Genomic DNA, 12977 nt, shown 5'->3' on the forward strand with positions numbered 1-12977 from the left:
TATGGCAAAAATGTCGAAATTTGACACATCCCAAAAACAGCTGAAAAGTACTTAGAATAGCACGTAGAGGCATGTTATGGTGTACAGTGTTCGAAAAACATCCAAAAACGGCCTGAAACTCCGTAAAATATTATGTCCAAAAAATGGCGAAGGAAGCAAGGCTATAGTATGGCAAAAATGTCGAAATTTGACACGTCCCAAAAACAGCTGAAAACCACTTAGAATAGCACGTAGAGGCATGTTATTGTGTACAGTGTTGAAAAAACATCCAAAAACGGCCAGAAACTCCGTAAAATAGCATGTCCAAAAAATGGCGAAGGAAGCAAGGCTATAGTATGGCAAAAATGTCGAAATTTGACACGTCCCAAAAACAGCTGAAAACCACTTAGAATAGCACGTAGAGGCATGTTATTGTGTACAGTGTTGAAAAAACATCCAAAAACGGCCAGAAACTCCGTAAAATAGCATGTCCAAAAAATGGCGAAGGAAGCAAGGCTATAGTATGGCAAAAATGTCGAAATTTGACACGTCCCAAAAACAGCTGAAAACCACTTAGAATAGCACGTAGAGGCATGTTATAGTGTACAGTGTTGAAAAAACATCCAAAAACGGCCAGAAACTCCATAAAATATTATGTCGAAAAAATGACCAAAGAAGCAAGGCTATAGTATGGCAAAAATGTCGAAATTTGACACGTCCCAAAAACAGCTGAAAACCACTTAGAATAGCACGTAGAGGCATGTTATTGCATACAGTGGTGAAAAAACATCCAAAAATGTCCAAAAAACCCATAAATTAGCATGTCGAAAAAATGACCTAAGAAGCAAGGCTATAGTATGGCAAAAATGTCAAAATTTGACACGTCCCAAAAACAGCTGAAAACCACTTAGAATAGCACGTAGAGGCATGTTATTGTGTACGGTGTTGAAAAAACATCCAAAAACGGCCAGAAACTCCGTAAAATAGCACGTCCAAAAAATGGCGAAGGAAGCAAGGCTATAGTATGGCAAAAATGTCGAAATTCGACACATCCCAAAAACAGCTGAAAAGTACTTAGAATAGCGCGTAGAGGCATGTTATTGCATACAGTGGTGAAAAAACATCCAAAAATGTCCAAAAAACCCATAAATTAGCATGTCGAAAAAATGACCTAAGAAGCAAGGCTATAGTATGGCAAAAATGTCGAAATTTGACACGTCCCAAAACCAGCTGAAAAGTACTTAGAATAGCGCGTAGAGGCATGTTATTGCATACAGTGTTGAAAAAACATCCAAAAACGGCCAGAAAGTCCGTAAAATAGCATGTCCAAAAAATGGCGAAGGAAGCAAGGCTATAGTATGGCAAAAATGTCGAAATTTGACACGTCCCAAAACCAGCTGAAAAGTACTTAGAATAGCACGTAGAGGCATGTTATTGTGTACAGTGTTGAAAAAACTTCCAAACATACTGCACTTTGCTGTTCGGTGACATTTTGGACTATTTAGGAGGACAAGCTTTAATGATTTTACTATGACATTTTTCACAGTCTACACTATGATTTTTTTATTTTTAGATTACAGCAGGCATACATATTGTGTCATTTTTGCAACATTGTTTTTACAGCATCACAAGACTCTTGTAGACGCTGTACTTTAAAACATTTCTTTGCGTACCTGTGTAGCGCTGTGATCCTGGACGGGAAGATCTACGCCACAGGAGGCATCGTGAGCAGCGAGGGTCCTGCCCTCGGCAACATGGAGACCTTCGACCCCTGCACCAACAGTTGGACGCTTCTGCAGTCACTGCCCTGCCCGCTCTTCAGACACGGCTGCGTGGTCATCAAGAAGTACATTCAGAGCGGGTGAGAGCCGCTCAGACCTGATTTCACTGGGTTGACGGCAAACACCAGCTGAGCTCCGGTTTGTGGGACGATGTGCGACGGCAGCTTAGGGCCGGGCCTGTTGGTCGGCGACCTCTGGACTTGACGCCAGCATCCATCCACTCTTGTTATCTGTCCCACCACCTAAAAAAAGCCCTGTGCAGAATGTACTCATGTTCAGCTACTCAGCCATGTCAGGTGATGATGCCTAACCTCCAGTACTGTATGTATCATGGTAGTAGTTCATCCTCTCATCCAACAGGCACAGGGACCCTCTTAGTAAATTACTTGGTTATCAAAAAAGTCATCATTGTTTAAGTTCTGTCCTTTCCAAATGTCTATAAACTCACCACCTCCCTATTTCTTTACTATACTCTGACTCAGTGCAGCGAAAACCATTGCAGGTCCAAATTTTTGTCCCATTTGAAGAATCAGTTTCACAGTCATTCATTAGAGAACAGCTTCTTTGTGGTGTATGAAAGTTTTTCAGTGGTGACATCTACAGGGCAGGAGGAAAAGTGAAGGAAGGGAATCGACTGTTTTTGTCTTTATCAGTGCATGTGACGAGTTTCTTCTCTCTCGACTATGTCAGGAAGCGGAATTCATACTGTGAGTTTAAATTTATGAGGAAATTTTAAAAACATATTGTGAACTCTTTGTAACCCGGTTCTATAAATGACTTGTTAAACACAGGAAAAAAACAAACCTACCGGTTCTTGTGAAATTCCAGCCTGAAAAGACATCATCTGCAGGGTGATTGATTCACACTCTGTTGCTCTCTGGGACAAAAGCAGCACTGCATTCAGAGAGAGGGAATTCCTCCTTCTGCTAACCTCTGATCAGATGTTCAACCTGGGACAGTTCCTCCGGAAAAAAAGCACAATAATCACCTGTGACTGTTATCATAGTTATCTGTTGATTCATGTTTTATGTCCTTCATCTGTATCCCTCCCCCACCTTCTTTTTGTTTTATACAATGTGATTCATGCAACCCACAAATGATTTTGGGTTGGTATTCTGTAAATACAGGAAGGAAATATGTATATTTTAAAACCTGAAGGCAATTCTGTATAAATGTTTTTAGAAAAAAACTGATATGTTGGATTCAAAATGTTATGTCTGTAAATCTGTACCCAAAAAGGAGAAATTAACAATTGTTATTATTGAAACCTAATACATATACCAGAACATGGACACATTGTCGACTCTTTTTTTGTTATTTCGAATTTATGGTTTAAAGGTACTGAATGAAATTATAGAAATGTATCGATTGCTTTTTTTTTTAAGTCATTGAACACATTGTTACGTGATAGACTTTTCCAAAGGTCTGTAACACCAGCTAAGATGAGCTAAAATATAGAGTCTGCTGTAAATTAATTAAGGACCGCCACCGACCAAACTACAGGCTTCACATGTACAGTGTAAAGTCCAAAATTTAACTAAAACATCATACTATGGTATGTCGTCCAAACACGTCATAGTATAGTATGTCTTCCAAAATGTTAAAATATGACGTGTCCAAAAACAGCTGAAAACCACTTAAAATAACATGCCAAGACATGTCATAGTATAGACTGTCTAAAAAAACGGCCAAAATCATCAAAATATAGCATGTTGGAAAAATGACCAAAAACGCCATACTATAGTATGTCGAAAAATGTCAAAAAAAGAGTTTAAAACCACTTAGTATAGCATTTCGAGACACGTCATAACATAGAATGTCGAAAAAAAAACCAACATAAAATAGCACGTCTAAAAATTGACCAAAAACACTGTATTATAGTATGCCGAAAATGTCAAAATATGACATGTCCTAAACAATGCTGAAAACAATATCAAATAGCATGTAGAGACAAGTCATAGTATAGAATGTCTAAAAAAAATGGCCAAAATCGTCAAAATATAGCTTATTGAAAAAACTGACCAAAAAAAAATGTCCAAAAAAGCAAGGCAGGTAAAAAAAAAGCAAGCAAGTATGGCGGAAAATGACGAAATATGAGAAGTCCAAAAAAACAGCTGAAAACCACTTAGTATAGCATGTAGAATCCTATTATAGTATACAGTGATGAAAAAAACATCCAAAAACAGCCTGAAACTCCATAAAATAGCACATCGAAAAAGTGACCAAAGAAGCAAGGCTATAGTATGGCGAAAAATGTCAAAATATGACATGTCCAAAAAACAGCTGAAAACTACTTAATGTAGCGTGTAGAGGTCTGTTATAGTATACAATGTTGAAAAAACATCCAAAAACGTCCAGAAACCCCTTAAAATAGAACGCCGAAAAAATGACGAAAGAAGCAAGGCTATAGTATGGCGAAAAATGTCAAAATATGACATGTCCAAAAAACAGCTGAAAACCACTTAGCATAGCACATAGAGGCATGTTATAGTGTACAGTGGTGGAAAAACATCCAAAAACGTCCAGAAACCCCATAAAATACAATGTTGAAAAAATGACGAAAGACGCAAGGCTATAGTATGGCAAAAATGTCGAAATATGTAATATCGCAAAAACAGCTGAAAACCACTTAGTACGGCACGCAGAGTCCTGTTATAGCATACAACGTAAAAAAACCCATCCAAAAACGTCCAGAAACCCCATAAAATAGCATGTCAAAAAAGTGACCAAAGAAGCAAGAATATACTATGGCAAAAAATGTCAAAATTTGACACATCCCAAAAACAACTAAAAACCACTAAGTATAGCAAGTAGAGGCCTGTTATAGTGTACAATGTTGAAAAAACCATCCAAAAACGTCCCAAAACCCCTTAAAATAGCATGTCAAAAAAATGACCATAGAAGCAAGGCTATAGTATGGCAAAAATGTCAAAATATGACTTATCCCAAAAACAGCTAAAAACCATTCAGTACAGCACGTAGAGGCCTGTTATAGTGTACAATGTTGAAAAAAACATCCAAAAATGTCCAGAAACCCCTTAAAATAAAACGCCGAAAAAATGACCAAAGAAGCAAAGTGAAAAACTGTCAAAATATGGCGTCCAAATAACAGCTGAAAACCTCTTAGTATAGCATATTGAGACATGTAAGAGTATAGATTTTTGAAAAAAAAAAAGGGACAAAAAAACGCATAAAATAGCATGTCGAAAAAATGACTGAAAACGGCATATTTAGGTATGGCGAAAAATGTCCAAAAAAATGCTGAAAATCACCTCAAATAGCATGTTGAGACACATCATAGTATAGAATGTAAAAAAAACTGCCAAAAACATCATACTACAGCATCTTAAAAACATTACCGAAAATTTTATAGCATAGTATGTCGCCCAAAATCATCAAAAATGTTCCCAAAATGTTATAGTATATTATGCCGTCCAAAACGTCCCCAAAAGATTGCAGTGTAATATGTCTTCCAAGATCTCAACAAAATGTCTTAATATAGCAGGTCGTCCAAAATCGCCCAAAATGTCACCAAAATATGATACTATAGTATGTCCAAAATGTCCCCAAAACATCATATTATAATATGTCTTCCACGATGTCACCAAAACGTCATAGTATAGTATGTCCTCCAAAATGTCACCAAAGCATTACAGTATAGCATGTTGTCCAAAATATGGTAACGATATGGTGAAGAATCTGTCCCCCTCACTTCTGAAACGATGGCTTCACCCCGGTCGTACCATACTATGACTTTTTTGTCTAATTTTGATCGATATACTAATACATACTAATACTTTAGAAACTATGATGTTTTGTTTTTGGTGACATATAGATGACATATTATACTATGATGTTTTAGGGACATTTTGGACGATATTGAAAGACATAATACACATGACGTTTTGGATATATACCGTGGGGTGACATGATCCCCCGTCTGCTACGCGCCTGAGGATGACGGTCAAAAATTGACCAAAACGTCATACTATAGTACGGCAGTCAAATAACATACAGTGTCCGGTGGCTCAGTGGACAAAGCAGGTGCACCGTAAATGAAAGCGTGGTCCGTGCTGCAGCAGTTCGGGGTTCAATTCCAACTCACAGCCCTTTGCTGCACGTCGTCCCCTCTCTACCCCTTCATGCTGTTGATCTGTCTTATCTAATAAAGGCAAAAATGCCAAAATTAACATTTAAAGCGTCAGTGGCTGAGTGGATAAAGCAGCCGTCCCATAAACGTCCTTGTTGCAGCGGCCTTGGGTTCGACTCCCGCTCAAGGCCCTTTGCTGCATGTCGTTCCCTCGCTCTTTTTCCCCCTTTCACACTATTGATCTGTATTATCAAATAAAGGCTGAAGTGCCAAAAATTAATCTTTAAAAAAAAAAAAAAAATCCTGAAAACATGAATGAGTACTACATTGGTCAAAAATGGACAAAAACGTCATAATAGTGCTCAAAAATCTCACAAAATGTCATAGAACAGCCTGTTATCCAAAATCTCACAAAACATTACTGTGCAGTACACAATCTTAAATTTTAACAAAAAAAAGTCAGTGCAGTGTGTCATAAAAAAAAACCTCACAAAATTTTAAACTATAGGATGTCGGATAAAAACGTGAAAAAACGTGTCATTATGATTGTTTTTCGAGTGGCGGCCAACGAGTGAACCATCACTACTTCACTACGCTGAAAACGCAATTTGCAATCAGCAAAATATAAAATATAAGAACATTTCCAGGTTTGGGCAGATGGGTAAATTTATTCTAAATATGAATCTTATCTATTTTCTAACAAAATGATGATTGTAAACGCAAACAATAGTAAGCTGGCGGTTGTTGACTTTAATAACAAAATTTCCTAAAAGTTTCATACAGAACCTTTAAATTTCCCCTAAAAAGCGCTCTAATAAATCCAGGTAGGTTTCTTGTTACGCTTTTCCACGGAGCACGGCTGTAAAGTACATTTTGGTACAAAGATTTGTGATTTTTGAAAAGAAGATGCATTTTAATTCAAGTGTGTATTTCCCATTAGTCCGAATTTTCAGTACAAAAAAAAAAATCTATACACAAATGTACAGTTTGCACCTTTTATTCAAGTATATCACAGCAGTTTTATTTGAGAAATACAGTAAATGTTTCATTTCAAATATAACTTACACTAAAGTAACAATTGCGAACAGGTGTGTTAAATACACAAACAAACAGAACTGACAAAGCTATGGAAAGTTTGACTAAAATTAACTGGGAGAAAAAAAAAGGGAAAAAAAACAAAGAAATAGGGGATTTTAAAAAAAAAAAAAAAAAAAAAAAAAAAAAACCTTTCCCTTCTGCATACTGGACTAAGTAGTCTCAACTACCAGACAAAAATTGGTTGTTAGTCCAAACTGGCTACAATTTATAATAAGAAAGGAAGATCACAATGTATGACATTTAACTACCCATATTTAATTCCGTATGCGTTTCTAAAAATTCATAAAAAATAACTCTTTTGGCAGAAAGTGGAGACAAAGTGAGCAACATTAGAAGGTTAATTCTGGTCCTGTTTCTCAGTCTGGGATTTGCTAGACGACTACGTTTTAAACTGCGTCCTAATGTTAGTCTCTTCCAGTATGCCACAGTCTGTAACCACGTTTAACGAAGAAAACACCCCAACAATGAAATAAATAAAAAAAAGTCGACAGGGCATGTTGTCGCGTGTTGAACCTGAGAGACCTGTAAACCCTTTATTCCCCCGCACACGCCAAATAAACCTGCTACACAAACGCTACGCAATTCAGCAAAAAATCGTTAAAATGGACGCGCGACGCTTCCCGATTTGTTAAATTTCAAAACGTACAAAAAGACAGTTGACTGAATATTAGGTGTAAAACGTGTTTAATAATAAATAATCAGAATCATGAGATGAAACTCTGCAAAAAAAGAAAAATGAAAAAAAAAGGGATGGATGCGTAAAGAGGCAGAAAATGCTCTCTGTAGTTTCTACGAAGGTATGAGTGGGGGGGTTATAATATGAAAAAGGAGCAGATTTATGGGAAATTTCATTATCATGGTACAGTAGAAATAACCTGAAACTAAAGCATAAAATATACAGTCCATGAAATATGTTTATGCAATCATCATCTGGCTCAAATGCAAACATACATAACAATCGGAGAGATTTAAACAACTCTTGGATTACTGCAGCAGCCGTGGTTTTCACTGATCTGGTACCTTTGATGGTACTGATGTTGCAACAGTATTTCGGGGGGCGAGGAGGAGAAAAAATACTGTTTTTGTACCCGGTAAACAGTTTCCGCGTTAAAATAAATTAAGCTGAGGTAGCGTTGGTTTTTCTCTCTGCAGTAGTCCAAGTGCTAACCTGTCATTTGCCAGTTTGCATATGGTCTTTGCTTGTGATTTCGAGAAAAAAGGCAGAGGTGAGCTGGGGTCAGAGTTGCACCAAGAGAGGGGAGTTTGAGGATCGGACACGAGTGCTTTGAGAGACAGAGGGGGCCCTTCTCCAGCCTGCTCGAAATATGGCATCTCCAAAAAAAACAAACAAAAAAACCACGACAACGCCATGAAAACTTTATAAAGCTTCAGCAAATATACCTTCATTTAACTGCAGTCAGAAAACATACACTGTGACGGCCGCGGAGGAGCTCCTCGTCTGAGAAAATAAATCCATAAAGTCGACACACATAAAAAAAGAAAAAAAAACTCATGTAATGCTTCACACACCGTAGTGACGGGCACTGCCTAGAATGGCCTTGTTCATTATGGATTCACGACCAAAAACAACTCAAGCAAAGCATTTCATTATTAAAAAAAATGTAAAAAACAATTATCAAATACAAAAACATAACACATAGTTTGCCATGACCATCTAACAAACATTTTCAGAGCTGAAACAGACTTCCTGTGAACAGGCACCGGCGCGTCAGCACCTTTTTGGGGAGCGGGGTAACACTTGGCACGGTTTGGACTCGCATCATAATTTGTGTTTGCATATGGAAAACTGAGGGGAAGCTGGTGTTCGTACGCCAGCCGACCTCCCAGCCGCTCTGGGTTTAAACGCGGCGCCAACACATTTAAATATCTGAAGCGTTCGAGGGGTTTCTGCCGCAGAGTCAAAGTGTTTCACGGAAGCAAATACGAGACACGAGGAAGTTAATTTAACAGCCAGTTCTTACGTTACATTCATAGCATTAAAACATGTTACTTCAAAAAGCTAATTTATTTGTTCTCAATTCAGTTTGTTAGAAATTAACATTAAAAAAAATCCTGATTTGCAATTACAAAAGCTGATTTTTTTTCTTGAATTCAGATCTAAACATTTTTCATAATAATTAAGCTTTTTTTGAATTAAATTTTTGCATCCGAATTTGATTGGCAAAGCTTGAATTTGAGGTATTTCAATTTATTTGTTCCAGTATAAAATTTCAAAAGCTAGAATTATTATTGTTTTTTCAGCATTTTTGAATTCAGATCCAAAACTACACGTTTCAGAACAAAAATAATAAAGATACATATTTTTGGACTTGAATTTTTGGATTGATTTTGAGCACCAGAATCTATTTTGTAAAATTTTGAAAGTTGAATGTTTGAATCTAAAGTTCTGAACATCAAACTCAGCTTTTGAAAACTACACATCTGAATTTATTTGTTTCAAATTCACATCTTTAAAATAAAAATTGAATGAAATTTCTTGGTTTCCTCCTGAATTTAAAATGTTTTTTTCTTTAAATTCAGATCCAAAAATTCAAGTGGTTTTGAATCTGAATTTGACCGAATGAATATGAGATACCATTTCCTAAATTTATTTTAGGAAATCCTGAATTTTTTTTTATTTATCTGAATTTCTTAACAAACTCTGCTTTTGAAAACCATGTATCTGATTTTTTTTGTTCTGAATTCACGTCTTTTAAAGTCAAATACATGTCTACGATATGAAATATGTCCATTTGTGATTTTAAATATGCATTTATATATTTGTCTCAATGTTTTTGAATTCAGATTTTTTTTTTAAAGTTTGTTTAATTTGAGCATATATAATTTTGAGCAATATGGAAAATATTCAAATTTTTTGACTTGTGCTCCATTTAAATATCTATTTTTTATGTTCTTGAATTCATATCTAAAAATTCAAAATTCAGCATTAAAAAAGATATTCAACTAGAAATTTTTAGATATAAAATTGACCTGAAAATTCTTTTTTCCCCTTAAATTCCGAAACTTGAATTGTTAGATCTGAATTTATTAACATTTAAAATATATATTCAAGAAATAATATTTTAATTTAAAAGAGGCGAATTAGGAATAAATAAATTCAGATACATGGTTTTAAGAGTAACACATGTTAATGCTATGAATTACCTGGTGTTTAAATTTTTATTTAATATTCAGTGGCTGCAAGAATAAAAATAATTTTGTCTCTTTTTTGCTGCCGTACTTTTTGTAGTCCTCAGATTTTCAAATGTTTTTTTAGCTCTGGTTGAAGATGTATAACCTAGATATGTTTCTGAAACGGCCTAATGGCATTTAAATGTCTATATATTCATATTTTTGCTTCAAGGTCGCAGCGACCTCAGTGGTTTCGGACCCGCCCCCCCTTTAACGTCAAGCTTTTTCACACGTAGTAAAGAAAAAAATCCTGCTGAATATATCAGAGTTGGATGTGAGGTTTTTAAATAAGGCACACGCTAGGCAGTGCAAACTCTTTGACACATTTCCAATTTCTACTGCTTCCAGTTCCTCAGCCGGGTGTCGCAAGGAAAATCAACTGGCGGGCGCAGAATGAGCGGAGGGGGGGGGGTTTCAGCTACCACGCAGACTACTTAGGACACGACAGTCTGCTGAGACTGCGAGCACCAGAGGTGGTCTATCAGCGGAGTGGTTGTACAGCTGACCTACGAGCTCGTTCACCGGTAACGACCGCTGAGGGGGCTCTCGAACCGCCGGCGGCCGCTGCGACGACGAGGACATAATCAGCTCGAGTCCTGCTGTGCTAACCTCGTCGAGTTTTCCGCTCACACTGAAAACTTCTTTGTAAACTATTGTTCTGGGTGAGTATCCTTGACGGCGGCTCAGATATTGAATTAATCAAGTAGCTAAAACGGCAGAAAAAAAATGAGCCGCATAATAGCGTGGTTAACGACCGGCCGATGACGAAGCGTTTCACTCGAGGGGGGTGGGGGGGGTGGGGGGGGGGCTCAGCAACGTGGTTCAGTGATTCAGAACATTATCTGTCCTCATCTCCTCGCGGCACTCTGCATTCACACTTCTGCTGGTGGTGATCTGTGTGTGTGTGTGTGTGTGTGTGTGTGCAGAAGTGTGTGTGTGTGTGTGTGTGTGTGTGTGTGTGTGTGTGTGCAGACACATGCATCCCCAAGGTTCAGGTGAGTGTGTGTATTATGCACGGCTTGCAGGTTTCGTGATATGACATCGCCCGATCTGTTGGTTTTGCTAGTCATCCAAGTTAAGAATTCCAAGAGCAGCATGGATGAAAGTTTGGATAGCACCCGAGTAGCACCAGGGCAGCCCCGTCACCGTCGGTGTGTGTGCGTGCGTGTGTGTGGCTGACACACCTCCAGGAGTTTGGTTGTGTAGAATGGGTCTGGATCTGGCCAGGTTTTCCTGAGACGATAGCACCATTGAATGTCCTCAACGTCGTCCTCGTTGCGTCCCCCGAACCCAGCGAGAAGAGGGCGCTGGATTTTCTGTGTGTGTGTTTCATCTCTCACTCAGTCTGTGTGTGTCTTTGTGGTCCCAGGCTGTTCAGGATCTACCTGATTCGGTATTCTCTCCGTCTCACAGGAATGTATCAAAATGCTGGATTCTCTCCTCCATCTCCTGCAACACACACGAAAACACACACGCTGCTTAGCCTCAACCAACACTGCAACAACTCGGATGTGTGCATAAAGCATCTGTGCGCCGCGGTTTTTCAATATTACTTGGAAATTTCCCACAGCAAACAACAGCTTTCACCATGATAAATGATGTAAAATGAAGCAAAGCTGTGCCGGAATGAGACGGGCGATTTTTCTCAGCGTGAAAACAGCAGAGTTTGACACTGACTAAATCTGAACAGAGCCGGAGGAAGAGAGATGGATATTAGCCTGCGATAGACCGTGATTAATGCCTTGAAGATGTTACACTGCGCGTCTCCTCTCATCTGAATGGCTGAGTCAGTGCGACAGACGCCGCTACAAGATACCAATTTCAACATCGACAACAAAAGCTGAAAACTTTACAGTAAAAAGCAACTTTACTCTTTTACAGAGAGACGAACTTTTCCAGGGAGGGACTTTTGCATCTCACAGCAACATCGAGTCAAATACCGGCACACAAGACTATCAGCTTTTTGTTTTTCTGAAGTAAAAACTACTCAAATACTAAGTGAAGACTGAAATGACTTGATTTTTAATTACTGGAAAATAAAACTAAAACTTTGTGATGCCTCCTAAATTCTGTCTGTAGCCAAGACAAAGAAAGCTGCCAGGATCTTTCTAAAATCAAGATGTGATGATTATTAAAACTTTAATTATGTATCAATCAGTGTTTATTTTGGTAACGAAAACTATGACAAAAAAATGTTCTCCGAGTTAAAAATAGATCTTTGGTAATTAAAACTATGACAAAACGACTGTTTTCGTTGTGAGCTTCTAACATGAAAATCACTCAATCGAGACTTATAAAGCGGGCCGACACCATCACCACTCGCACACTTTCCGAGCGCCTGTTTTCGATAAAGACGGTTAAACTTTTGGAAAGCAGCAGCGCGCGCCACATGTCACGTGACAAGGAACAACCAATCACAGCCGGTAGATACTTTTCTTTCTTCTGGAAATAAAAGTTTCTGATAAATATGAAGTCGATCGTTTTAATGCAACATAACTTGAGCTTTGAATCTCGACCGCTGATAAACCGACGGTCTGCTCTGAGGATTCGGGATTTTTGGTAGAGGACTCTGATACGGTGCAGGTTTTAGCTGTTTAGTAAAGTCAGCCACAACTGAAATTCCAAAATCCAATAATCATTTCTGCTTGTGATGAATTTCGCCAGTTAGTTTTCTATTAAAAAAATACCTTTTTTCCCCAAAAAATAAAAAATAATCACCAAAAACTTTTAAAGAATACACGCCTTCCAAACCATTTTTCTAGAAAAACTTTTTTTTTTTTTTTTTGTTTTCTATGAAAAAAAGCCAAAAAATTTTTTTTCTATAAACCCCCCCCCCC

The 12977-nt window shown here is 37.8% G+C and overlaps 2 protein-coding genes across 4 annotated transcripts in view; one reads left to right on the top strand and one right to left on the bottom strand.

The window, feature by feature from the left end:
- Positions 1 to 3052, top strand: part of LOC121955786 (kelch-like protein 29) — a 378430-nt gene extending 375378 nt beyond the window's left edge. For all 3 annotated transcript variants that reach the window (XM_042503866.1, XM_042503868.1, XM_042503869.1), the window contains one exon: positions 1661 to 3052. In XM_042503866.1, coding sequence (XP_042359800.1) covers positions 1661 to 1844 — 184 coding nt within the window. In that variant the 3' untranslated portion in view covers positions 1845 to 3052. The remainder of the gene's footprint in view (positions 1 to 1660) is intronic.
- A 6998-nt stretch (positions 3053 to 10050) lies between these two features.
- Positions 10051 to 12977, bottom strand: part of atad2b (ATPase family AAA domain containing 2B) — a 111742-nt gene continuing 108815 nt past the window's right edge. The window contains exon 28 of the mRNA XM_042503446.1: positions 10051 to 11589. Coding sequence (XP_042359380.1) covers positions 11548 to 11589 — 42 coding nt within the window. The 3' untranslated portion in view covers positions 10051 to 11547. The remainder of the gene's footprint in view (positions 11590 to 12977) is intronic.

Source organism: Plectropomus leopardus, chromosome 16 (genome assembly GCF_008729295.1).
Source record: "Plectropomus leopardus isolate mb chromosome 16, YSFRI_Pleo_2.0, whole genome shotgun sequence".
NCBI lineage: Eukaryota > Metazoa > Chordata > Actinopteri > Perciformes > Serranidae > Plectropomus > Plectropomus leopardus.